At 34.8% G+C, this 25426-nt stretch overlaps 1 protein-coding gene and 1 pseudogene across 2 annotated transcripts; one reads left to right on the top strand and one right to left on the bottom strand.

The window, feature by feature from the left end:
- Positions 1–1532: 1532 nt before the first annotated feature.
- On the bottom strand, positions 1533–2431 carry LOC127792389 (CAX-interacting protein 4-like; annotated as a pseudogene).
- Positions 2432–14260: 11829 nt separating this feature from the next.
- LOC127786477 (probable inactive receptor kinase At5g10020) lies at positions 14261–23618 on the top strand. Of its 2 annotated transcripts, XM_052313909.1 has the most exons (4): positions 14261–16169; positions 20683–20748; positions 20884–22245; positions 22818–23618. In XM_052313909.1, the coding sequence occupies exons 1-4, from the start codon at positions 15269–15271 to the stop codon at positions 23417–23419; spliced, it is 2931 nt and encodes a 976-aa protein (XP_052169869.1). In that variant the 5' UTR covers positions 14261–15268; the 3' UTR covers positions 23420–23618. The 2 variants fall into 2 exon arrangements, with proteins under 2 accessions (XP_052169869.1, XP_052169860.1); XM_052313900.1 differs by having other exon boundaries at positions 20683–22245.
- The last annotated feature ends 1808 nt before the right edge of the window (positions 23619–25426 follow it).

The raw sequence follows: 25426 nt of genomic DNA, 5'->3' as shown, positions 1-25426 counted from the left end.
ATATTATGGGAGAGTGACTATTGCTGTTTAATTAAAAATGAAAAACCTTTCTACTTAATTCTATTTCAAACAACTATCGATTGTCTATCTAATTAATTATTACTTGGTGAATTGTGGAATACAAATTTAAAACACAATCAAAACATTAAAAGAGAGAAGACATAGAATGAATACTTGTGATGATTAGTTGCTTGTCGTATGTCGTTGATGAATTCTTCTCTCAAATGTTTTTAAGGTGCATTTGATTGATCAATTTTTTCATGAAAAATTGTCATTTTTTATCTAAATTCTAACTTTTGGAGTGTTTGATTAACAAAATTTTTGAAGCAAATTTTTTTCCAACTTCTAGTCACGTGACTAGATCTTCCCACTTTTGATGGAAAATATTTTCTCAGGGGAAGGGGGAGATTGGATTTTCTAGGGAACTTTGCATAGTGTACATTGTGTTCTTCGTGATCTCCAGTTGATTCTTCTACACAATGCTTTGATTTCATCCTCCACAATAGGTAGTAGGGTTTCTTTGCTGTTGTTTGTCGCCGGTTGGAGGGTTTCTTTGCTATTGTTCGCTATCAGCCCTTCCCCTTCGTCTTCGTCAAATCTGAGCTCTGATTCGACCTCGTAAGTTTTTGTCCCTAGGCCACTAATCGTTAAGGATAAAGGGATATGGTACATAATAATAATAATAATAATAATAATAATAATAATAATAATGCAAATACAGAAAAATAATTTATTATTTAATAATAAAATAAATAGTTGCCATCAACTAAGTAAAAGGGTTTTATCAAAAATAATCCAAGAAATAATTTCTTATTGCCCCCATCAGTCCGAAATCAATTTTCAAACATCTTATTGCTCAAAACTTTAGAAACCTTCAGTTTTTTTTACAAGGAAAGGAAATTTTGCTATATTCATGTGTACACCGCACAGAATGAGATTAAGCTGGCAGAGCCCCAAAGCCATCAGCCATCAGCCATCAGCCATCAGCCATCAGCCATCAGCAATGCTCAAACCCCCCTCACACACACACCATTCCTGGATTTGCTACAAATACAATAATATAATATAGAATGGCTGAAGAATGCCCTCCCACAAACAAACAAACAAAATAAATGTTAATAACCTTTACTACTGCTTTGTAAATTCGAATAATAATATATTTTTTTTATTTCTACCATTTCTCTTTCCTTCTTCTACGAATTCAACCATATCCACATCATCTGCATAATTCAACAATTATTTATCACAAAGTAAATAATAATAATAATAAAGAAGCATTAATGAGAAGAAAATATAGAATCAATGTTTAGATCATAATGGCATAATGAAGATCTGGACATTATTTTCCATTAACTCATTAACTACTTCACCTTTAAAGGGGGGAAAGAAAGAAGATAACAGATAATAAGGCTACTAAGAGAATCTTTGCAATTCCCTTGCACAAACAACTACCCAAATTCTTAATTAGAAAAACCAAGTAGTCTCCATGAAAGACAGTTAGATCAAAGCACATAAGATTCAAATTCATATCACAACAAAATGACCAGAAACTAAGGACATGTCATTGACCTTCCACAGAAAGACTAGTCATCTTCTTAACAATGGCGTCTCTTGATGTTCTTCCGTACCTCTTTTTGTCTGCCAATGCAGGAATCCTCTGAGCTGCTAATATCCGAAATAGATGGTGAAGCTGCCCTCCTACCCTTCCGCTTGTGTCTTCTGGTAAAATACTCTGAATCCTCTGAAACTAAATCATCAGAACCTCTTTGACTCCTCTTCCTCTTTTCCTTTGGACTTTTCCTCCTCCGATATCGACGCTGAACATCCTCATCTGGTGACTCATCAAAGTCCTCTTTCTTCTGTCTTAAATCCCACAATTTACTTCTCACATTCTTTCCATTTTTCTCAGCAATAGCCCTCTCAATTTCTGAATCACAGTCAGAATCTGAACTTTCACTATCCTTCTCCTCCTCCTCCTCAGAACTCTTCTCTTCCAATCTCCCAAATGCATTTCTACCACCTTTTGCCTCGCCACAGTTTCCCTTCACCTTATCCAACCCAGACAAAACTGCAGCCTCAAATGCATCTGGGTCTTTCTCCTTAATATCATCCTTAACAGTACTCAAAAAGCTCCGGCACTGAAAGGTGAGATGACCAACACGGCCACACTTCTTGCAGGCTCCACGAGCTTCATTAGCATTGGAACCAGTTTTGCGGGCCAGTGCCAGCAATCCCTGGAAACTGGCGTAGGCATTCACGGCTTCCACTCCCTTGTTCGAAGACTTGTCTTGGGAGTTCTTGTTGCTTCCTTTGACCTTATTGGGGGCAGATGGGTCGTAACCAATTGCATTATACCGTGGGTCTGGAGGGCTGCACTACTGTGCACCCTATTGTTTGCTGGCATACGAACCCTACCTGCTGTCGCCGGCATCTTGAAGATTTTAGAAGAACAAAATCAACACTACAACACAAAAGCTAGGCTTAGATTAGTGACCGAAAGGAGAGAATGAATATCCTGAATATATGTAACTAATTTCAGGTAATGGGATAATTAATGCTTAATACATTATCATTGTTTATTAGTGATTGTGAACTTGATACAATAATTAGTAAAGGCAAAATGGCCTGGGAACTTGTATATCGCAGGGAGATGATTTCAAATTGGTGCAAATCAGAGGGTAATTTGAGGAGTGGGGTTTCTGCTTTCGGAACTTGAGATTGCAAGTCACCAAATCAAAAGGGATATTCATCGAAGCCCCAACGAAAGGAGAGAACTGTCTTGAGTATACAAGTTATAAAGGAAATTCAACTCTTGTGCCCTATCCAAATGGTTTTCTAGTAATTTTTCCTTGTAGGCAAAATTCATAAGTGGGCAACTCAAATTTTGTGTTTGACCCTAACAAACCATCATGAGCAAGTCTATTCATTCTATCTTGCCTGATGTGCCCCAATTCTATATGCCACGAAGTCATCCATATCATCATTGCTAGATTTAGTGAATAAGGCAAAACAAACACCACGATTGTTATTACAATAATTATCATTCAAGACCATAAAACCATCCATTATAAATCCACAACCATAATAAGTAGTACAAAAAAAAATCTTAACACATTCATCATGAAAATATAGACCATATCCTAATTTCAATAGATCAAATAAAGAGATCAAATTTCGTTGAATGTCAGGAGCATAAAGTGTAATATCCTAAAATAAAAGAAATTAATTTTAAAAGTTTTTAGAAATTTTTAGGTTGAAAAGATTCAAATAATAAGATTTTACAAGTGACTCTTGAGTGGTTCAAAGACCTAAAGGTCAGGTTAATAGTTTTAAATAACCAAATCAATGGAATGGAGTACCTCCAAATGTAGATGTCTAAAGAAAAGGGTATGATATGGATGAGTGTCTCAAGACGAGATTTATGACACTGAAAAAAATTAAAACGGAAACAGTTTTTTGTACAGTTTTGATACAACTCGAAAAATCAAATAATTGTAAGGGATTTTCAAAAAGTCAACAGAATCCTGAGGGGGTTCCGATTTTATGTAAGGATTAACCTTGAAGTGATTTCGGAATAAAATAAATGTCCTATGAGGGTGTAGAGACAAAAATGTACTTATTGAGTAACTTGAAGTTATTAATTTTGTGTTTTAAATATCTCAATAATTATTAATTTAATATTTAGGGTATAGTAGCAATTAAAGAAATATCTAAATGAAACTTTTAGTGGATAATTTTTATATTAATATAGTATATTATATAAATATAATATATTATATATAAATAGTATATTGGTAACCATGGCCTGAATCAAGGGATACCATGATACAGGGGCGGATATATGCGTGAGCTGCCCTGGGCTTCAGCCCAGGGCAGCTCACAATTAAAAATATTTTTTAATATTAAAAAATATTTTTTAATATAAAAAAATATTTTTTTAATATAAAAATTAATTTTTTAATGTAAAAAATAATAAATTTTACTAATAATTCAGTCAACAAAAATTTTAGCCCACCCCAAAATTTGTGATGTGTAATTTTATATCTCAAAAAAAAAATTTAGCCTCTCCTTACATAGATTTCTGGATCCACCCCTGCCATGATATAATATATAATATAATAAATGTATATTTGGAGTAGAAGACAGGCATAATATAATATTATATATATATATATAATATACTTGGGGCCAAGTTTAAGACAAGTATAAATAGATTTGGGTGCAAAGGGCAAAAGAAAAGGCAAGAGAAGAAAAGGAGGAGAAGAGAATGAAAAAAAAAAAGAAAAAGAAAAAAGGAGAAAAATAGTGAAAGTTTTTGAATAATTTTAAAAATTTATTTGAAACTCGAGGAATTTGCTTAGGACTAGAAAAGTAAATTTGGACAATAAGGTGAAGGCCAGTGAGGCGGCGTTGGTGTGAGTATTTTACCTGTTTTCTCCTTTGAATTAAACAAAGGAGCATTGGGGTCTAGAATTTAGCATTTAGAAGTCTAGCACGAGTATCGAGGTTGGGCGCGAGAATCGAGGTATTCTGAGTTACATACAAGGCGAGTAGTTCTATCGAAAAACTGATTTTGTTGCATGTGAGAGTTTCTAGTTCCAACTTGGTTTATTGTGGGTGGTTCGATCCTATATTTGATTTTGTTGCATATAAATGGTTTGACATGTGATAGATTAATTTTATATGGATGGTTCATCCAAAATGTTTATTTACATGTGCATTAAAATGCGTACATTGAAATGTCGTTTTATGTAATGCATTGTTACATGTTGTGGATATAGCATTGGCATGTGTGTTTGGAAATGGGTAGTGTTTTCAGGTTGCTTTTGAGTGGGAACGTAATCCTTGACGTAATTGTGGTGTGCCGAGTTCTTACGTTGATGTTGATCCTCTTGTGACAGGAATGGTAACGATTGTTCCCGAGGTGTCGGGGAGATGCGTTGATGTTGCCCCTCTTAAGCCAGGATTGTGTTATGCCAATGTGTCAATGGGGTTATGTTGCCTTTAGAGAGATTACTCTTTTCCTGTTATATGAATTAAACGTTGTATGAGATTATCTTGGGCTGGAATATGTCGGGATATGTCAGTTTATTCATGATTTTGCATATATTCATGAAAATATTTTTGAACTCTCACCTAGATGATTCAGCATCTAATTTGGACTATGTCTCTGGAATATTCAAACGTTCCAAGTAGAAGCAGCGGTGTTAAAGGAAAAGAGGTTATCGAGATGTAGCTGCTATTTCTTGACGATTTATGTCATATCTTTAGTTTTCTTAGAGGTATTCAGTTGTTCAGTTGTTATTGCTGAGACATTAGTCTCCATGTATTTTATATTGAAGATGTCATGTTGAATACTGGTACGATGTTTTATGATATGAATAGAGCATTGAAGATTTTGTACCATATCAGGTTTCAATCTTGCTTCCCCATACGTGTCTTAACTTATTTCTTATGGAGTTTGATAGGCTGAGCAGGCAAAATAGGATTATTGGGAAATAGAATAAGTGTATGTGGAATTTTTTTTTTTTTTTTTTTGAAAATCCCGAATTAATGCCAAGCTTGGAAAAGCGAAGTGTTACATAAAGAACGTCATGTAGGTATAGGATCCGGTCTTCTTACAAATCCAATTTGTAGGTGCCAATTCCTTTTACTTATGCTCAAGCATTATTGCCTACATAGATCCACTTTATTCCACTTGGGATTTGATGAAACTCCACAAGTTCATTTCTATCTCTAGCCACGTGGTCCGTGACTTTTGAGTTTATAGTCCACATAGGATGAGATTTAGTGAGCAATATAGTACTATAGACACAAAAATTTAAAAAATATAGTTTCTATTAAAAGATGTGAGATAAGATATTACATTCTTAAACTCAGTGCATTCATGAGTATAATGACCTAGATACCACAATTGTAGTAGGTCTCTTTGGTTTTATCCCTTTTACCACCGCGCTTTCTCTTTTGTGCTTATGATATTTGTTTCCCTTCTTATGTCCTTGACCAGTCTCTTACTCCTCAAGAACATACTCCTCAAGAACATAGTGCATTTTTAGATGCCATATGTTATAGTTGTCTCCATTAAGTGAGATCTCACCCTTATTCAGGTTAGCTATGATGTTCTTAGAAGCCATTGTTAGTCACAAACTACAAAGACACATTAAATGCAACATCAATTCATGTTCATTATATAGATCACTAGTTGCAATTTAAAATTACATTATCGAAAATTCTCCATATGAAATAGATTAAAAAATTCACTAGATTCTCAATCAACACCTATATTTAAAATGGTAAAATTGTCTCTAACTTAATTAAAATTGCGCCAATTTAAATTCTAGATGAGAATTCTTTTTGAATTCTACCAATCTTAGAATGCCTGTATAATGAAGTAACACAATTCATAATTGTCCAGAATTATTTATCACAAAAATTAAATAATCAACACTAAAATAATGCATTTCATAAAGATGAAATAATAAACTCCTAGCTTAAAATATGACCATGCAAAGAAGTATTGTTTCAATCTGGAGAATGTGAACCTTTCGATGGGAGAGCATTTTTGTGTGTGCCCTCTCATCTCTTTGCATGGTCATATTTATAATTACCCAATAGTTGTACCTTATCATTCAAAATGGTGCGACCATTATCAATAGTTGCAATTACTCAAAGATGTGCACCAATTTCCAACAATTGCATCTCATCTATTATATATATATATATATATATAAATATATAATGATACAACTAACGAATTTAATTAGGTTTAGGTCAACCAGTCATGGGAGCCCGACTCGAACAAAATACCAATACTCCTTGTTGTGGATTTGGGATTCTTGTTTTCCATTATGAGATCTAAGAGTCTCATTGTGACGATTCTAAAGTTGTTAGCAAGTGGCAACTCCAATCAATGGCAGTGATGAACTAGTATTTGACAAAACTTTCTAATGGCATTAGGTCAGGGGCAATGAAGGTGCAGACTAGCAAAGAAAATGAAAACGAAACTAAAAACATGTTTTGAAAATGTTTGAAAACAAAATCTTTTAAAAATAAAAATAAGTAACGAAATGCTATATTTTATGTACCTTATTAATTGCGCAAGCAAACTATTATGTTTAAGAAAATGGGCCCAAACTCAAGAGAAAGAACCCTGAAAGGACCACTGATAAACCCTCCAAGGACTTTTCCTAAGTGACCTCGAGAGATCTTTTAGGGACCTCTTCTAAGTGGATCCAAGAGACACTCACAAGGATTCTCTCGAAAGTCCCCGAGAGACACTTCCCAAAGATTCCTCCTCGATATTCCAAGGAGACCCTTCAGAGAACCTTTCTTGGGTCCCAAAGACATGGTCTCCCAAGGATCTTCCAAATCATAAACCAACAAGAATACATCAAACCTATATTTAATATCTTTGATTGAGAATCTAGAATAGATGATCTTGAAAGACGTGAATACTCTTTCAACTATCAATTTTAGTCTCTATATAAATATAGATAGATATCTCATATCATCTCGAGGTATAATTAGAACTTTACTCAAACTATACTTTTACTATTTTTGTATATTCTCTCAATAAAACTAACTTAATCGTCAAAGGGGTCGTGAGGGAAATAACACACATCATTAATTGTGTTTTGTTTTATAAGTCTTCCAAAAATTAGAAATTCAAGGCAGGTACACTCTTATAATTATAAATTTATTATTGAATCTTAACAACAAGACAAACATTGCTACGAGATTTTACAACATCTAGACCCTTACGAGAAGCAGTGATGTGCCACAAAAGCATATCACAGCATTACTAGATTTTATAGTCTTTGGGCACTATTCAGTAATCTCAAAACAATGCCTTTTTGCACATGACATTTTTACACATTATTTTTGGTCCATACACTCTAAAAAAAATGACCAAAAGAGTAAAACAATCATTTTACTCTATCCTAACAACTTAAAATAATGCTATTTATATAAAGAAAAAGGACCCAAAATAATGGTTAAATCATATTGTTTCTAGAACTATTAGTTTATATGTCACTCCGGCAACACAACAACTATTGAATGATGATCAAAGTTTACTAAAAATCGATTTAGCAATTGCCTGTTTGGTGGTTTGAAAACTATAGTTCAATAGATTATAGAATTTAAGGTAAAGTCTCAAATAACTTATTAGATTTTGGTTTCAGGGTTAATTGACTGTTTGGTTTTGGGTATTGTAATTTTAGAAGGGTCAAACAAGATATTTTACTTTCAAGATTGAGGCAAACTTGATCATTAGATCTAAAGTTACATTAGTTATTATAATAAATATTTTTTAATATCATTCAACGAAGTTTTAATTCTATTAACAGCGTCAACTCTATCTCTAATCAAAATAATCTCATGCAATCACAAATTCTAATTCAAAGAACCTCACACACTTGTGATTTATATCCTTTTAAAGTAGAATGATTAATTTAACACTAGTTCTTAGAGTACAACATTTATTAAGTCATTTCCAAAATATAATAGCCAATTTAGCTCTAGGGCTAAACTACACTTCAATCTAAAATCTTTCACGTTGCTAATTAATTTTTATAATATTTAAAAGAAATATTAATTTTAAAATGACAAAACCCGAAAAGTCTTTAAAATTTTTACCCAAAAAGACATAGAATTCAAAATAAAGAGATAAATCCAATGAATCTAATTATGATAAATTTAACTAATTTAATTTGATCTTTTAATTATCTCTAACAACTTTGAAATCTTATAGTTTGTGGGTGAAGTCTAAAAATCTTATTTTGTGATTAATGAAAACTTCTTATGGTCTGTGAACATATTTTTTTATTGAGACTTAATTGAGAATATTGTCTTTTACCTTCATTTTATATTTTTTTTTAATATTATTCAAAATTGAAGCACCAATTGGAGATCTGAAGAACTTGAGTTTGCATTTTACATTTTGACTAAAATATATTATTTTCTCAGTTTTTACTATTAAAACAGTTTTTATCAAATAAGAAAAGACACGGTTGGTTCTCAAGTAACAGATTACACTCAAAGATGCAGGTTTGAGTCATGGCAGCAGCAGTATGAAAATTTTATCCTCATGTGGGGGTGACTTCTTGTGGGCACCATATACTGTGTTTTCTACTTAATACGTTATCGTGTATCGTGATTAATCCCTCCCACGTATATGAAACATTATGTGAGGAGCTGCAAGGAAATTCACCTCGAGCAAATTCACTTTTTGCACCCAAGAAAAGCCTTCAAACCATCCAACTTTTCAGAAATAAAATAAAAATCAAGCGATAGTTAACCCTAGCCATGCACGTGCCGGCTTTACAACTTAGCTGCTTGTCCTAAACCCTGGACCAACCTCGCCGGCTCAGCCGCTCAGCCTTACTTACTGCCCTCTTCTTCCCTGCGGCGGCTTATACGCTCCCTCCGTTTTGTGGGTAGCTTTGAATGTCTTGAGAGGTTTTTGGGTTGATGGCCTTTAATATCAAATGAGTAATTGATTCTTGATCTTTTCAAAGTTATCATATACTCCATATATTAATTTTGGCACATTTAGTATTCAAAAGTGAGTTACTTGGCAAGAAATGAAACTGAAAACATTTTTAATATGAAATGAAAATAGAGAAATGATTTTTTTTTAAAAAAAATAAAAAATAAAAATATGAGATAACCTGTAAATTTAAAAAATATAAGGATATACATGAAAATAATAAAAAATATAAGTAAAAAAAATAAATAAAGATATATGTGAAATTAGTTTGTAATTTATATGATATAACTAGTATCATAAGTTATACATCCTAGATTACAAATTTGCAAAACAATTGCAACTTATTCGTTGAAGTCTGAAGGTTTGGAGCAGCATCTCTATTGTCGCCAACTCGGGTGTCCACTACTTTCGTCGCTGACCTTTTCAAGATAAGTTAATCCAGTCCTTCTTATCACTCGATGGGGGATATTACATTTGTCTTTCCCGCTTCATGCGATTGCTTCACTGCAATCGCGTTTCTCACAATTTTTTATAAATTACGAAATGGTCTCGAAACGTTTTGTTATTTGCAAAAATAGTCCAAAAACCATTTCAAGACATCTTTGTTGTTTTTTGAAATGGGAAATGATTTAGAAACGCCCTGAGCTATTTTCGTCCTTCACAAAAGGTGACATCTAGAACACCCCAAATTAATTATACAAGGAAACAGTCGTTAGTGATAGTGCAACCTTCGACTAAAGGCATATATACTTTTCATTATATGTGAGTTCGGTAGGGTTAACCACAGACTCAGTCACTCGTGTACTCCTGCGGACTGTTTCTTTTCTTCTTAAGTTGATGGAATTCCAGCGTAAAATTATGTATTAATTACAGCAGCAACGTCCGGTTTATTATAACAATTAAGAGGGGGCTAAATGTATTTAAATTGTGACATCTAACAGCTCAGCTGGTAAATAAATAAATTAATAAATTTGGTAGCATCCTCTTTAAATTACAGATCGCCCATCGCCTTCCTCTGCACTGCATATATAATAATAATAATAATACTATAAAAAAAATTAATATTTCTACGTAGCCTCGTTGTTTCCGAGATTTTGAGAAGGCCGCGTATGGCATCACATCTCAGGAGACTTCCCTGACTCTTTCCTGTTCCCATTTGATGACACCAAACAATGAACTGTACTCTGCCTTTTACTTGTACATATATAGTCCATTTTTTTTTTTAATATTCTTGTAGAGGGATAAAAGAGGAGCATGTAAAAAAAATAACGATCAAATCGGAGTTAAAAATGAGAGAGACATGACTGAAAAACCAAAAGAGTGCAAAACTGTTGCGAAAATTAAGAATAGTGCGTGCAGTTCACACCCCGGGAAGAGGTTCCACGTGAGACACCTTTCATAGACGCGTTAGAGCATGTGACATCCCCTTTTCTCATGAAATTTCACATATCAACCCCTTATTTAATTTTTTACAATCCTATATAAAATTATTTTAGTTTTAGTTCACGAAAATACGTATTTTCTGCAAAAAAGTAAATTCGGTAAGATGTGAAGTCTTAAACATTCAGATCTCATCCAACCAAGTTAAGGTAAGTACACTATGAACTATCTACGATATTTAAGCACGCTTATGAATCATGTTTATGTGGTCCCCCATGTTATGTTTCAAGCAAGTTTCATGTTCTCAAGCAAGTTGGGACCGGGGTTTAGTAATGCTACGCACGGAGGTTCTTACCCTTGCAAGTTGGTAGAACCTATCGTGTCCCCTTATGTTATATATTCATATTTCAAGTTCATGTCATGACATGTTTAAATACGCATGATAGTTCTCTTGTACCTACTGAGATTTGCGTAATCTCACCCCTTATGTTTCCCCTCCAAGGTGATCATGAATGAGGAGATCGGGACGTGGACATTGAGCGTGGTGACTCGTTAAAAAGAATTTTCAAGAATTGAAATCTTGTCTTCTCTCTTTTGTCAAAAGAAAGATTTTCAGTATTGAACTTTTGTGTTATATATACACTATTGCTATATCATATGTCTTAAAGCTTGTATAAGATCATGAAATTGCCGAGTCTCGTTTTAAGTTTTGGATTTCTCTATATGGATGCTATTGCTACAAAACATATTAGCAAAGTCTTTCTTTCTTCTGTTGAAACTATATTTTTCGTGTCAAACTTTATATTTACACGAAACATACCTTAAATTTTATTATGTTTGAAATTTTATAAAAGTCTTGTTTCTCAAATTTTTCTATGCTAAACCTTAAAGTTCATATGAATAATCTTATTATTAAGCATGCTTTTAAGTTACGGGTGTCACAACAAGCCCCTTCACTGCCATTACATGGCAATCAATTTGGTGTCATAATAGGAAGCCACCTATTATCATTGCTAGTTATCCACCACCTTGGCATGTTTCTAGGGTTGTACAAACAGTCGATTTAGTTATCGAATCAACTAAAATTCACTAACTGATTAAACCAAACCAAAGAGTAAAAATTAACCGAACTGACTAACTAACCTAAAAAACTAAACTAACCAATAACTGAAAAAATCAAATTCAAATCGTATAAATCGAACCGAACTAATTAAACCAAAGAAACACAAAAAAAATGAAAGAAAACCAAAGTAACTGATAGAAAATACAAAATCGAAGAAAACGACGTCATTTTATAAATATGAAAATAATATCGTTTTAAAATTCAATCAATTCGGTTCTTTCAACTAAAAAATCGAATTGAAAAACAAAAATCGAACTTTTAAGAAAAATTAACTGAATCGAAATGATACAAGAAAAAAATTGAACTAAAGCGACAAGTTCCACCTGTTCAATTTTGTTAGTTCGAGTAAACCGAACTTTTGCTCACCCTTCCAAATTTCTAATTCATTTCTAATTGACATATAACTGTGCAAACTTATAACTTCTTAAGACTTTCATTTGATACCATAGTAATAAGTTCAACTCTCTTGGGAACATTCACGTTCCAAGTTTCATTGCATGCCTTGGTCTTAACATTTATGTTTTAGGGTTGATTCCACTTCATAACCATCACTATCCAACTACACTTATTTTCTTATCATCTAGGGGTTGTTTTCCATTTCGTCTCATCAAGTCTTCAATTCCTCCAACCAATGCCCCTAAATTCCTTCATAGAGACAGTTTTTAAACTATTCAATCCCCCGCCACTTCATGAATCCTTTTTTTCTTCAAGATTTTGAGTAAACTGACAGACACCTTAATCCAAATGTTCATCACTCTGCAATCAAACGTGTTTATAAAGGGCCAGTCCACGTCGACCTCATGAGGGTGGAAGTAAGGGAAGAAATGACCCGAATCGAACCAAACTGAACCAAACTCAACAATTCATCTTTTGAATTTAAATTGAAACCAAGCATCTTGATTCTATTTTTCTTGGATTCCACTTATGGTAAAACCGAAAAGGACAAATTTACTTTAACGTATCTAAATAGTCCAGAAAATAAACATGAAAACAAATCAAACAAGTGATGGTTTCATGAGCAGCTTGTTTATCCATATGGGCAGCTTCGAGGCACTACTAGTAGTAAAATAGACTAACTCCCTTGATTGCTACTACCAAGAAATTTCATAAACATAAACTACTACTAGCAAGTAATTTCATAAATCATATAGGATTTTTAGAAAGAAATTAACTTACCGAGAAAGACAAAAAGCAAAAATGGCTGAGACATGCATTTCATATACTTCAATTTTGGTCGATTTTTCATCACCTCTGACCAAAATCGAACGAAATACCTTGGTTTTTATAAATCAGGAATTGAACCAATTAATTTGAGAAACAAAGCCAAATGAAAATGTTTGATTTCTCAATTTTTCTAGATTAGTTTGGACCCCAGACCAGAACTCCCCAACTTCTAACCTCAACTTCTAAAATTGCACTTGGTTGTTTGATGTTGTGTATATAAATTATTATGTCCTTTAATATTTGTCTTTTAGGATCAAAAAAATAAAAGATAATTTAATAATACCAAAAAAATTTAATATATAGATTTAAAATTTTTGCTGCCGATCTAAGCTCCTGACTTCGCCATTGTTGGACACCCATCTAGGATGAGCTAACTACTTGCATTGGGCTTACAAGGAGTTGGCGTTGTCCAATTAAATCATATGTGAGTATAATGTTGGGTTCATCTAGAGATAAATCAAGCATTGATAAGTATAATGTTGGATTCATCTAGAGATGAATCAAGCATTGATAAAGTCACATGAGGAAAAAAGGGAAAAAGAAAAAACTAGGAAAAGAAAAGAGGTGGAAAAGAAGGAGAAAGAGAGGGATTGTCATCATTACCATTGTCGTCCATGCTCAAAGAGGGCGAAAGCACAAGAGGATGGAAGAAGAGACAGAGAGAGAGAGAATATAAGGGCGAGTAAATTGAGAACTGTAAAAATTTTAATAATTGTTATGTCATAACGTAGAATTTATAGAATAAAGAGAGATTTTTCTTTATTCTTAAGGTATAAGTCGAGTAATTGGATAAGTAATATGTTAATTTTGTATTGATGAGTCATGAGTTCGATTCTTATTTTATATAATGAGATAAAATTTTATATTTATAATTTATCTCTTTTATCAAAATTAAGCATGTGACAAAAACCTAGTGATCCTAATAGAGGTTTCCCCTAGGTCAAGTCTCTTTCGAGCCAACCGTCATGGATGGCAAGGGCATTTGTCCTAAATAAATGGTCACCACGTGGCCTCCGTCCTTCTTCGAACCCATGGAAGTGACAGTGAGATAGAGAGAGAGAGCGAGAGTAAACAAATGGCAAGCAGGAAGGGTTGGAGGCTTGTGAAGCGAAGCCAATGGACGCATTTGCATTGGATCCCCCAACGATGGACGAGTCAGGTCCAGGCCCCCTTCACCCACTCCGCTCTCTAACTAGTCTTTTTTTGTCTGCATCTTCTTTTCTGTGTTTTTGTTTGCATTTTCTCTCAGAGAGTTTCACACGTAATGTGTAATAACTCCGTCTTCAAATGGAAAGACGGATTATTTAACGCCCTACCCAGCACTTACTGCCCACCACCTACCGCCCACTGCTCTTCCATTCGATCGATCTACTACTACTACTCGCTCGGCTTCCATTACTCTCTATTTCCCCTCTTCTTCTTCTTCTTCTTCTTCTTCTTCTTCAGCCCCACCATAATTACCTTCATTACACTCTGCCCGCTCTCAGAATCTTATCCAAGCTTCGTACAATTCCTCACTACCTTGTTCATTCATGGCAAGGCTTCTATAATTCGGAAATAATCTCTGGGTTTGTTCTCTTCCTCTTTATTCTTGTATTTTCTCTTTGAATGCGGCAGCAAGCCCATCCTTTCCATTTTCATTGCTGGAGATGTAGCAGGTTTGTGGCATTCTGTAGAGGACTTGTATCTTTGGTTGTTCTCATTATTGGTTGGAATTATTTAGTGCCTGCATGATGGGTTCTTGTTCTCTCCAATGCTTATGCTGTGAAATGCTCAACCAGCTTTTTCTTCCATTTCTTTCCTACAATGAGCTTGCGTGGCTTCCAACTGTTTGTTGATTCATGCTGGTTTGTAGTTGGAGTTGGAGTTACTTTCTATTGCTTTGCTTTCATATCTCATTTACCCCCATTCCTTTACCTCTGCATCTCCTGAACCTGGAGTTCTCCTTCCATGTTATTTACTGATTTCTTGCGATTCTATACAATCCACCCATATTCTTCTATCATTCATTTCTCTCTAGTTGCGCAATAGGTGTTCTTGGGAGGGGAGGGATGCAGGCCATATGTTTGGCAGTACTATTGTTGGTCGAATTGGCAAAAGGAGAGTCAGATGTAGATGCGCTTTTGGAGCTAAAGAAGGGCGTCCAGAAAGACCCTTCAGGGAAGCTTCTTGCTTCATGGGATTCAAAATCTTTAGCGTCTGATGGTTGTCCCCACAGTTGGTATGGAATTAGCTGTAGTATGGGCAGTGTCACATCCATAGCACTAAATGACTTAGGTCTGGTTGGTGATTTTAATTTCCCTGCTATTTCTGGGCTTAAAATGCTTAGCAATATATCGATTGCAAACAACCATTTGACAGGTAGTATCCCTGAGCAAGTTGCAATTGAGTCATTGGAATATTTGGATGCTTCATGCAATTTGTTTAATGGGCCATTACCCCCTGGTTTGACTAATTCAAAGAATTTGGTGCTTCTGAATCTTTCCTCTAACAATTTTGAAGGTACAGTCCCATCTGGGTTTGGAAAAGTTAAGCAATTGAAGTATCTTGATTTGCGGTCTAATAGATTTACGGGTGATATTATGGATCTTCTGTCCCAATTGGGTGGTGTGGTGCATGTTGACCTCAGCAGCAACAAGTTCATTGGATCTCTGGACCTTGGCCTTGGAAGTTCTAGCTTGGTTTCTTCTATTCAGTACTTAAATATTAGCCACAACAATTTGACAGGAGAGCTTTTTCCACATGATGGAATGCCATATTTTGACAGTTTAGAGGTGTTTGATGGAAGTTATAATCAATTTGTGGGTACAGTTCCTTCCTTCAATTTCATAGTATCTCTCCAGATTCTGCGGCTGGGAAGCAACCAGTTGTCAGGGTCCTTGCCAAAGGCTCTTTTGCAAGAGAGTTCGACGGTGTTGTCAGAGTTGGATCTCAGCTTTAACCAACTTGAAGGTACCTCATTCTGACACCTTGGCTTCTGTTACAATATGTTCATTTCCATTGCAGCCAAAAATTTCAAAAGTATTCTAATGAATTTATGCTACAAACATCTTTAATAGTAGGTGAAGTTTCTCATTGCTTTCCATGTTTGGATATTTTTGTCTACTAATGTGATGAATGTCCAGAAGGGTTCTATCTTCATTGTAACATACCAAATCTTGTGCATGCTGCTAAATATCAGATACAATATTTTTCTTGCCTGATGATAGTCTCAATTTTAATCATGTTGGCAGTTCAATTTATGATGTTGCAATTCTAATTAAAAAAATTATTTCTTTTCACAATCCCATGTCTAAGTCATACCATATTGTAATCAAGGGTCATAGACTCACATATTCTATAAACTGAAAAAGGCATTCTTCTCCTCCAAAAGTTAATTAAAAAAGAAGCATCCTGTTGTCCTATATAAAACAGCTTTCTTTATCCTTTATACTATCTAGAAACAAGATAAGATATGATTCCACGTGTTCCACAAGAAAAATATTATTCTTAATTGTCATTTGTCCATTCATAATGTCCTTTATCTATCTAAAATGATGACTAAAGTGTAATTGAACTTCCAACTGCTTAAACTTCCAACCATCTTCACAAATGGTGTCCTTAGCACGTAACTGTTACCATCAATGTTTTTGTGGCCATCTGTATAACGAAAACATCACCTTTCAGAACTTGGTGTAGTTGTTCCTGTTAACTTAAAACAAATTTATTTAAGTTCAGGAAAGTCCGTTGCTGATTTCTTGACAGACCAGAAAAACAATGTAGATCAGTATAGGAAAACACTTGACTGTTTTATTATAAGCTGGTATTAATGATACCTGTGAGTTTCATGTGAAGAACGTTACCCAAGATATAGTGTACTAAAGTAAACTCATTTTTACAGTGCAACCAAAAACCTTAAAAATATATTGAACTATGCTAGATAACCAAAAACATTAAGTGTGTTGACCATTCACATAATTTGTAGGGGTTAATCAATGTTAGAAAAAAACCAGGTAGGGCATATCAGATTCTTTCTGGCTGCAATTCTTACATAGTTATCTCCTTTTTTCATCCATGGATATCTAGTGACTACTATAAGATGGAGAGAAAGGTTTAGTACTATATCTCTGGAAGGGCCACCATTCAATATTGGCAGCAATATCAGGAGTGCTTTATACATACTACAAGTGCTTAAATTGCCCAAATTGGCCTCCATTAGAATGGAACACTTAGCCACAATATAATAGAAGAGACTTAGTAACTTAGTTCTGTTAACTTTTGAAAAGCTCTTGAATTTTTGTAATATTCAAAAACAAAATAATCCAGTCTGTCCTGCATGGTTCAATTCTTCTTGAATGCTCTTTGAATCTCCCAAATATGAAAAATACATGTTCCCCAGTTCTCTGAATTATACAGAATACTACAAAGTGCTTCTTTGGTTTTACGTTATTTTTTCTTTCTAAATATAATTGTATTTGTTTCAATCATGAATTATAATAGTGGACAAGTTTGGTTCTCCCCTTGATTTTCCCCTTCTGATCACCAGAAATGCTTATCTCTAGCTGTAGGTCTCATCACTGTAGGATGCAGAAGACCCAGCAGAGGCCTAATTTTTAATTTTGTATTTCTGTATTATGGCTTAACCGTTGTTTCCATGCCCTACACTTCTAACTCACAGACACTAGAATAAAAAACTAAAGATTGGGGGATGAACAGAAATTAAATCAGCTCAATCTTTTTATCAGTTGTCAAACTGCTTCTAAGTTTTGAAAGGTGAGGTAGCTTGTCTTTACCACACCAAAGTCTATAATGGCAAATTGGTCTCTGCTGACTTGCCCATGAACATTATTTCCTTTCATAGAACTTTAATAAATGGGAAATTCTTAGACATGACATGGGATGCAATAGCCTTACAAAGGATACGGTCATTGATAGAGATGATTGGTAAGCTAGCTGCTAGAACTCATGATGATTTTGTTTGTCTGTTGTTCTGAGGAAGGTTATGTGATTGTTAAACAATTAATGAGAATGGATGCACAACATCTTCAAGCAAATACTTCCAAAATTTGTGTTTGATGTGGTGAACTGATGGTGTAGGCCAAGCTGAAAGTTGTTGACTAGTAGTGGATTTGATTTTGAGGAATGGATTGAAGTTAGGCTCTGATACCTATGCAGCTTATAAGGTTGATACCGAACTTCAAGGGCCAATATGCCTGAACGAAGTCTATAATTAGATCTTAGCAATGGATGTGCCAAGAACTGTGAAATATGATATTGCTTAAGGGGCTATTGGTAGCTGGATATGTCAATACACAGTCCACAAACTAATAGATCAAAGAAGCAATATTTATTCATTTTATTTATTTATTTTTTGGTTGGATTCTTGCTACTCAGCAATCATGAATGCTGTCTAATTTTGAATCTATCAATGGTTCTATTGTCAGATGAATTACGGTGTATTTGGAATTGTCTTTGCCTCTTTTTCTTTTTCCCCCTTTTTTTCCCTAATTGATGTTAATCAGGTTCAGAATAATGCAATATAGTGAAGTCAACCGTAAGGTCTTGACTCCTGTGACCAAGTTTTGATTTTTATCCCTAAAGAGTGTCCTGCACCCTAGCTCATGAAGTTGACAAGAAAAAGTGCAACCGTGTATTCATTGTTTTTAACATGTCACTGGATCTGATGCAGGAAAATTATTTCTTTGTTTGGCATACTGTCCAAATTTTTGGCAGGGGATGTGATTTCTCAACCAAACTAGTCAATGATGCTTTATGAAGTGCTATTCCAAATTATGCTCACAGATTGTAAATTGAATGACTTACTTTCTGTCATCTGGATGTTCCTCACCATGCTACATCTAACCAATCTAACCAAAGCTCATTAACATTTTCCATAATGCCATGGGCTGAGAGAAGTTGAATTCCTAGGCTACTCTACTCTTTTTCTCTAGGTTATCTTTGTCTGACTTTTGCATTGCAATTACTTTGCTGTATCTCTGTTTCTTACCATTTCATGAATAGGAAAACCAGTAGATTAAAGCTCAAATTTTATGCTAACTTATGTGGAATCAAGTGTTAGTATTTAGCCAACAATACATTGAAATCCTTTTCTGCGAGCTTGGGAACAGTAATATCTTAATAAAAGAATGACTTGTTTGGCCTTGACTTGAAAACTAGTACAAAAATCTTGGTTTGCCACTTATCTTATTACTGAATGTGGAAGCAGCTCCCAGACTAATTGCTTGATGTAATTCTTGCAGTTTTGCTAGTACTTATCTTGTGCATAGTTGCCAAAATAGGAAGTGAAAACAAGTGTCGATACGGAAAATTGAAGCAGGAAACTCTCCAAGAACATAAGGAAATCAGGAAGAAACAACAATAATAAGAATCAAATAGAATCTTAGTAGGAATCTTATAAAAAAATTTACACTACCAAATAAAAACTTCTAGACACTAAGGCTCCCTTTGTTTCAATGTAAAATATTTTATGCTAAAAAATAATTTCCATGTGAAAAGATTTTACAAAAAAAAATATAGTTCTTTTACTTTCTGCTGTTGGTTTGCATGTGATAATGTTCAAAAAACATTATTTCATTGTTTGGAGTAAACAAAATATTTTCCAAAAATCAGCTATGAGTTTTTATCTTTGATTTTGTTTTCATACTTCGGCAACATCTTTTTTAGTGAAGAGAAATGGACTATAAGAAAGTCATGAGAACATATTCAATTCAAAAGTCATAAGAACTTAGAAAAGTTAATATTTTGGATAGATGAAATCTAGTTCGTACAAATTCTACACTCTGTACGCATTTTATAAAATTAAATCACATATCTTAGTAGGAACACATATTTTGTTCCTATATCATTGTTCTTATATTTTAATTTTTTTTTCTTTTAAGTTGAATTAGAATATAATGTTCAAAGGAATCTGCAGGTTTATAGCATTTGGGAATGAGTCCTATGAAATGACCAGAACAATTTTGATAGCCATGCAATGCCCATAGTCTTTGGTACAAAACCAAAAATGATTTATGGAAATTTTGTAGGCAAGTCATTTTCTAAATTCTGATGTAAAATGTTTTTATTAAAATAATATTTTACTTTTTTTTCTTATCCAAACACCAGAAAATAGATAGAATATTTACCGGAAAATATTTTATGTCAAAACGAGTGGAGCCTAAATGAAAATGTTTTCAGGATGTATTCCCCAAATTCTATGACATTTCTCAAGAAATTTTCTTCAAGTTTTGTACCTTTTCCAAACGTGTTTCCCCATTCATATTAAGTTTCATGGTAACTATGGTCTTGTGCCATCAGGGTCAGAATATATCAGGCAGTGTCATATTATTTCTGTTGATTCTCAAATACATTTGTAATATTTAATATTTGTTTGAGAACCGTCATATTCAGTTTGTAAGTGATGGTCTTTTTTTTTTTTCATTTGTTGTAGATGGTATCTTTATTGACAATTTTTAATCCGTGACAGGTCCAGTTGCAAGTATAACCTCTGCCACTCTAGAGAATGTTAATTTGTCCTTCAATAAGATATCAGGTCTGTTGCCTGTAAGGGTAGGACACTGTGCAGTTGTTGATCTGAGTAACAATTTGCTTTCTGGGAACTTATCCAGAATTCAAAGTTGGGGGAATTATGTGGAAATTATTGATTTAAGTTCAAATTCATTGACAGGAACCTTCCCTAATCAAACTTCTCAGTTTCTCAGGCTGACTTCATTCAAGATATCCAATAACTCATTGGAAGGTGTTCTCTCCCCTGTGCTAGGTACATACTCAGAACTAAAAGTGATTGATTTTAGCCTGAACCGGCTTAGTGGTTTCCTCCTTCCCAGCTTGTTCAACTCTACAAGATTAACTTCTCTTAACCTCTCTTATAACAACTTAACCGGACCTATTCCTCTTCAGCCATTCCCAAATACATCTCTTGGAGATTCTGTCCAAAATCTAAGTCTAGTGTATCTTGATCTATCTTATAACTCATTAACTGGTCATTTGCCCCCAGAAATCCGGGAGTTTGATAGCATGTCTTATCTCAACTTGTCTAATAACGATTTTGATGGTGGCATCCCCAGTGACCTTCCTGACAATCTGAAAATATTCGATGTGTCTCGTAATAATCTTTCTGGTGTTTTACCCGAAAACTTGCATAGATTTCCTGATTCATCATTTCACCCTGGAAATTCCCAACTAATTTTCCCTTATGCACCATCTTCACCAACACGTGTTCCAAGTATAACAATGAGAGGGCATAGGTCTCATAAGAAGTCAGTTATCAAGGCTGCACTTATTGCTGGTTTGGTAGGTGGCGCTTCTACTGTGGTGCTAGTGGCCATAATGATCTATTACAGAACCTACCAGCAAGAAAATAGGAAGAATAATTTCAAAAGAGATGGTGAAAGCAAAGGCACCCTGCAAGAAATTTGTTCCCCTGCTCATCCATCATCACTTCATAAAAATGTGGACCCATCAACTTCATTTAATTTCCCTCATTCTCATATGTCTTCATCAGAATTGGGTTCAGCACATGAGCGAAGGGGCCCTTTGTCAGTCATTCAGAGGCCCAAAGATCTTGGTCAACCACAATCAATGGGGAAAAATGAAGGACTATTTTCTCCCACGTCACTTGTGTCATCTACCAACGTGTCACCTTCTTTAAACCAAGATCTAATTGACACACCTGGATTCAATGTTTGTTCTCCAGATAAGTTGGCTGGGGATCTACATCTGTTTGATGATTCATTGGTGTTCACCGCCGAAGAACTTTCATGTGCTCCTGCAGAGGTTTTTGGTAGGAGTTGTCATGGTACGCTGTATAAAGCTGTTCTCGACTCTGGTTATGTATTGGTTGTGAAATGGTTGAAAGAGGGGATAGCAAAAGGGAAGAAGGAATTTGCTAGAGAAGCCAAGAAGCTTGGGAGCATCAAACATCCAAATTTAGTTTCTCTGCAAGGTTATTACTGGGGTCCAAAGGAGCATGAGAAGCTGATACTATCAAATTATATAAATGCACCAAGTTTGGCCTTCTATCTTCATGGTAAGCTTGTGTACTTGATATAATTGTAGTAAGCAACGTAGATATTTTTCTTTCATGTTTAAGAAAGTTTGGTGTAAAATTGATCGATTAGGGGGGCAGCCTTGGTAGCAACGCTAAGGTTTTCTGTGCGGCATTACATTTGCATTTAGCTGATGTGAGGCATTGAGTTGCAGAACATGGGTGTGTGTGTGTGTGGACCCAATTTGTTCTTTTTCACGTATCTAATAACTTGGTTATATGACACCGAACTAAAATCTTCTTGTTATTTCCATTGTCTCAAATTCGTAACTTTGTGATTCAATTTTTCTGCTATTTTATTTGGGAATTTCTTAGGTTCTTCGATGCAGCAGTTAACTTTCCCTTTTTCTCAGTACGTTCTAAATTTGATTATCTTTATTGTTGTTCGAATGGAATGAAGTTATTCAACAATCTTTTTGTTTTGGTCCAAAAAAACTTGTCATGTAATGTTTCTATTAGAGAGCCAATCTGTGACTTGATTTTGGATTTGCTCTGCCTCCATCCAATCTGTGACTTGATTTTGGTTTTACATCCTGTTTCTTCTGCAAATACAGACCCGAGAAAGCTCATGCCCTTATCTCTTGATGAGCGGCTCAAGGTTGCTGTTGATGTGGCTGGTTGTCTGAACTACCTCCACAACGAGAGAGCAATACCTCATGGAAATCTCAAGTCCACAAACATCTTAATAGAAACTCCTGGACCGAATGCACTACTAACTGACTACAGTCTCCACCGGCTAATGACACCGGCTGGCACAGCCGAGCAGGTTCTAAATGCGGGTGCTCTAGGTTACAGACCACCTGAGTTTTCAAGCACAAGCAAACCATGCCCATCACTGAAGAGTGATGTATATGCTTTTGGTGTAATCCTGTTGGAACTCCTAACCGGGAGAAGCTCTGCAGAGATCGTTTCTGGGTACACTCGGGTGGTTGAACTGACGGAATGGGTGAGATTGTTGGCTGCAGAAAACCGAACAATCGAGTGCTTTGACAAACTGATTTTGGGTACGCATAATGTGGAACATCAGTGCAGAGATCTCGATAATCTTCTTTGGGTGGCACTTAGATGTGTACTCCCAGCATCCGAGAGGCCTGACATGAAGACAGTTTTCGACCATCTTTCTTCTCTGTCACTTGAACAGGCTGCAACAAGGTAGATTCATTAGAATTGCTAACTGTAGTGCTAACAGAATCGGTTTTTGTTGTTCTAGAACTGAAATCTAGTTTCATTTGTTTTTTGTGTAATTGTTTAGGTTAGGTTTTTGTTTTTGTTCTCTCATATTCACTACGTGAACTGTCTTGGAATTTGATTCTTCTGCATCACGAGGTGCATAATAAAGCTTTCTTCTGCTTGTACTTGGGCTGCCTGCTTCTTCTTCTTCTTCTTCTTCAAGCCATTATGCTCTAGGAAACAGTCTTGGTCTTCAAGGAATTTGAAAAAGGACTTAATTAAGGGCTTCGTCTGATTTTGTTGTCAGCAACTCTCTTCGTGACTCCTTGTTTCAATGTGCAGAGAATGAATCTTTCGATGGGAGAGCTTTTTTGTGTGCACCCTCTCATCTCTTTGCATGGTCATATTTATAGTTGCCGATCTGTCGCACCTTATCATTCAAAATGGTGCAACCGTTCTCAATGGTTACAACTACTCAATTCACCCATTTTCCAACAGTTGCATCTCATCTATTATATATATATTTATGGTGCTGCTGACAGATCGAGTTCGGGTCAACTTGTCATGGGCACCAAACCCAAGTCAAATACCAATATCTCCCACTCGCACATGATGGGCTAAACCTCACTGCAAGATTCTCTGTATTTAAAAAAACAAACAACATTTTTATACTAATAATAAACAGATTATGTGACCTAGCGAGCAACCCTGCACATGGGAGCTTCACTATCATCTCTTAGGAATAATATAGCAGCTTCAACCCTAAGTAAAATAATAAAAATTAATTAATTATTTGAACTCGTAGTGCCTTAGACTTGTCCCTTTTAACATCACTACAACATCTCTAATCCCTCTAAGAGCATGTTACAATATTTCAATTTTGTATTCATAATCGAGTCTACTTCTCTTAAGCAACAAGATTGGCTAGCCAATGAACACACCAAACAAAGTCTTTCTTTTCCACTCGAAATTTGTAATTCATGCATAGTTGCTTTTCCAGCCATGTTCCATATATTGAATCATCCATAACCATAGGTAACATGCTAAGATAGCGAAATACTAAGCATAAATTTCAAATAATAGTGAAAAGTATAAGGGTACCAATATGAGGTTAGTCTTATCCTCAAAAAGTCTTACATAGTGGAAAAGTAGAGATCCATTCGCCTACTACCTTTTTGGTCACAACAAGCACACATGGTATGAATCATGTGTTACGGTGTTTATCATCCCTTTGATGTTTAATAAAACACTATATAGATCTAAGTTTTTATTAATGCCTAACTTGAGTCCTTCAAATAATCTCAATTAGTAGGTAATTATTGAGAACTCACATCTGACTTTCACAGGTTATCTGGATGTGAGCAATCCAAATCAATTGTTATACATATGTTCAACCTCATCTCATTCTCTTAATGAGACGACAATTCTAACAATGTGTCTCATCTCTACTTGCTATCTTGGCTCTAGAGGCAATTGCTTGTGCGAACAAGCCAACCTAAAACATGTGTAACATCTTTGTTGAGCCTTAAATGAACATGTGATGTGTATATGCCATGAACATAGAGACAATAGTTAAGAACATAATAGTTATTTGCATTTGTTTAAATAATACAATATACAAGCTCAATAATATTTGATTACAAACTTTCTATATTCTACACAATCCAAGAGAATTTGCGTGTGCAAGATAAACATCTCTTGGAATTAGTTTAGTCAGGGGATCGACCACCATGCAATACATAGAGATATTGTACAATTACTTTTCGTTTGGTAATAATATCTCTAATGTAGTTGTACTTGGTATCAATGTGTTTGGTTCTATTATGATATTTGGAGTCTTTTTGTGAAGGTAATTGTTGCTTGATTATCACAATAGACTGTAATGGCTTATTCACAGCTACTTTGAAATCCCAAATTCTTAAATAATCTCCTTAACCAAACAACTTCTTGCACAAGAGCTAAACAAGTAATAAATTCAACCTCCATGGTTGAC

The sequence above is a fragment of the Diospyros lotus genome, chromosome 1 (assembly GCF_014633365.1).
Source record: "Diospyros lotus cultivar Yz01 chromosome 1, ASM1463336v1, whole genome shotgun sequence".
NCBI lineage: Eukaryota > Viridiplantae > Streptophyta > Magnoliopsida > Ericales > Ebenaceae > Diospyros > Diospyros lotus.
This window is presented reverse-complemented; position numbering and strand designations above follow the sequence as displayed.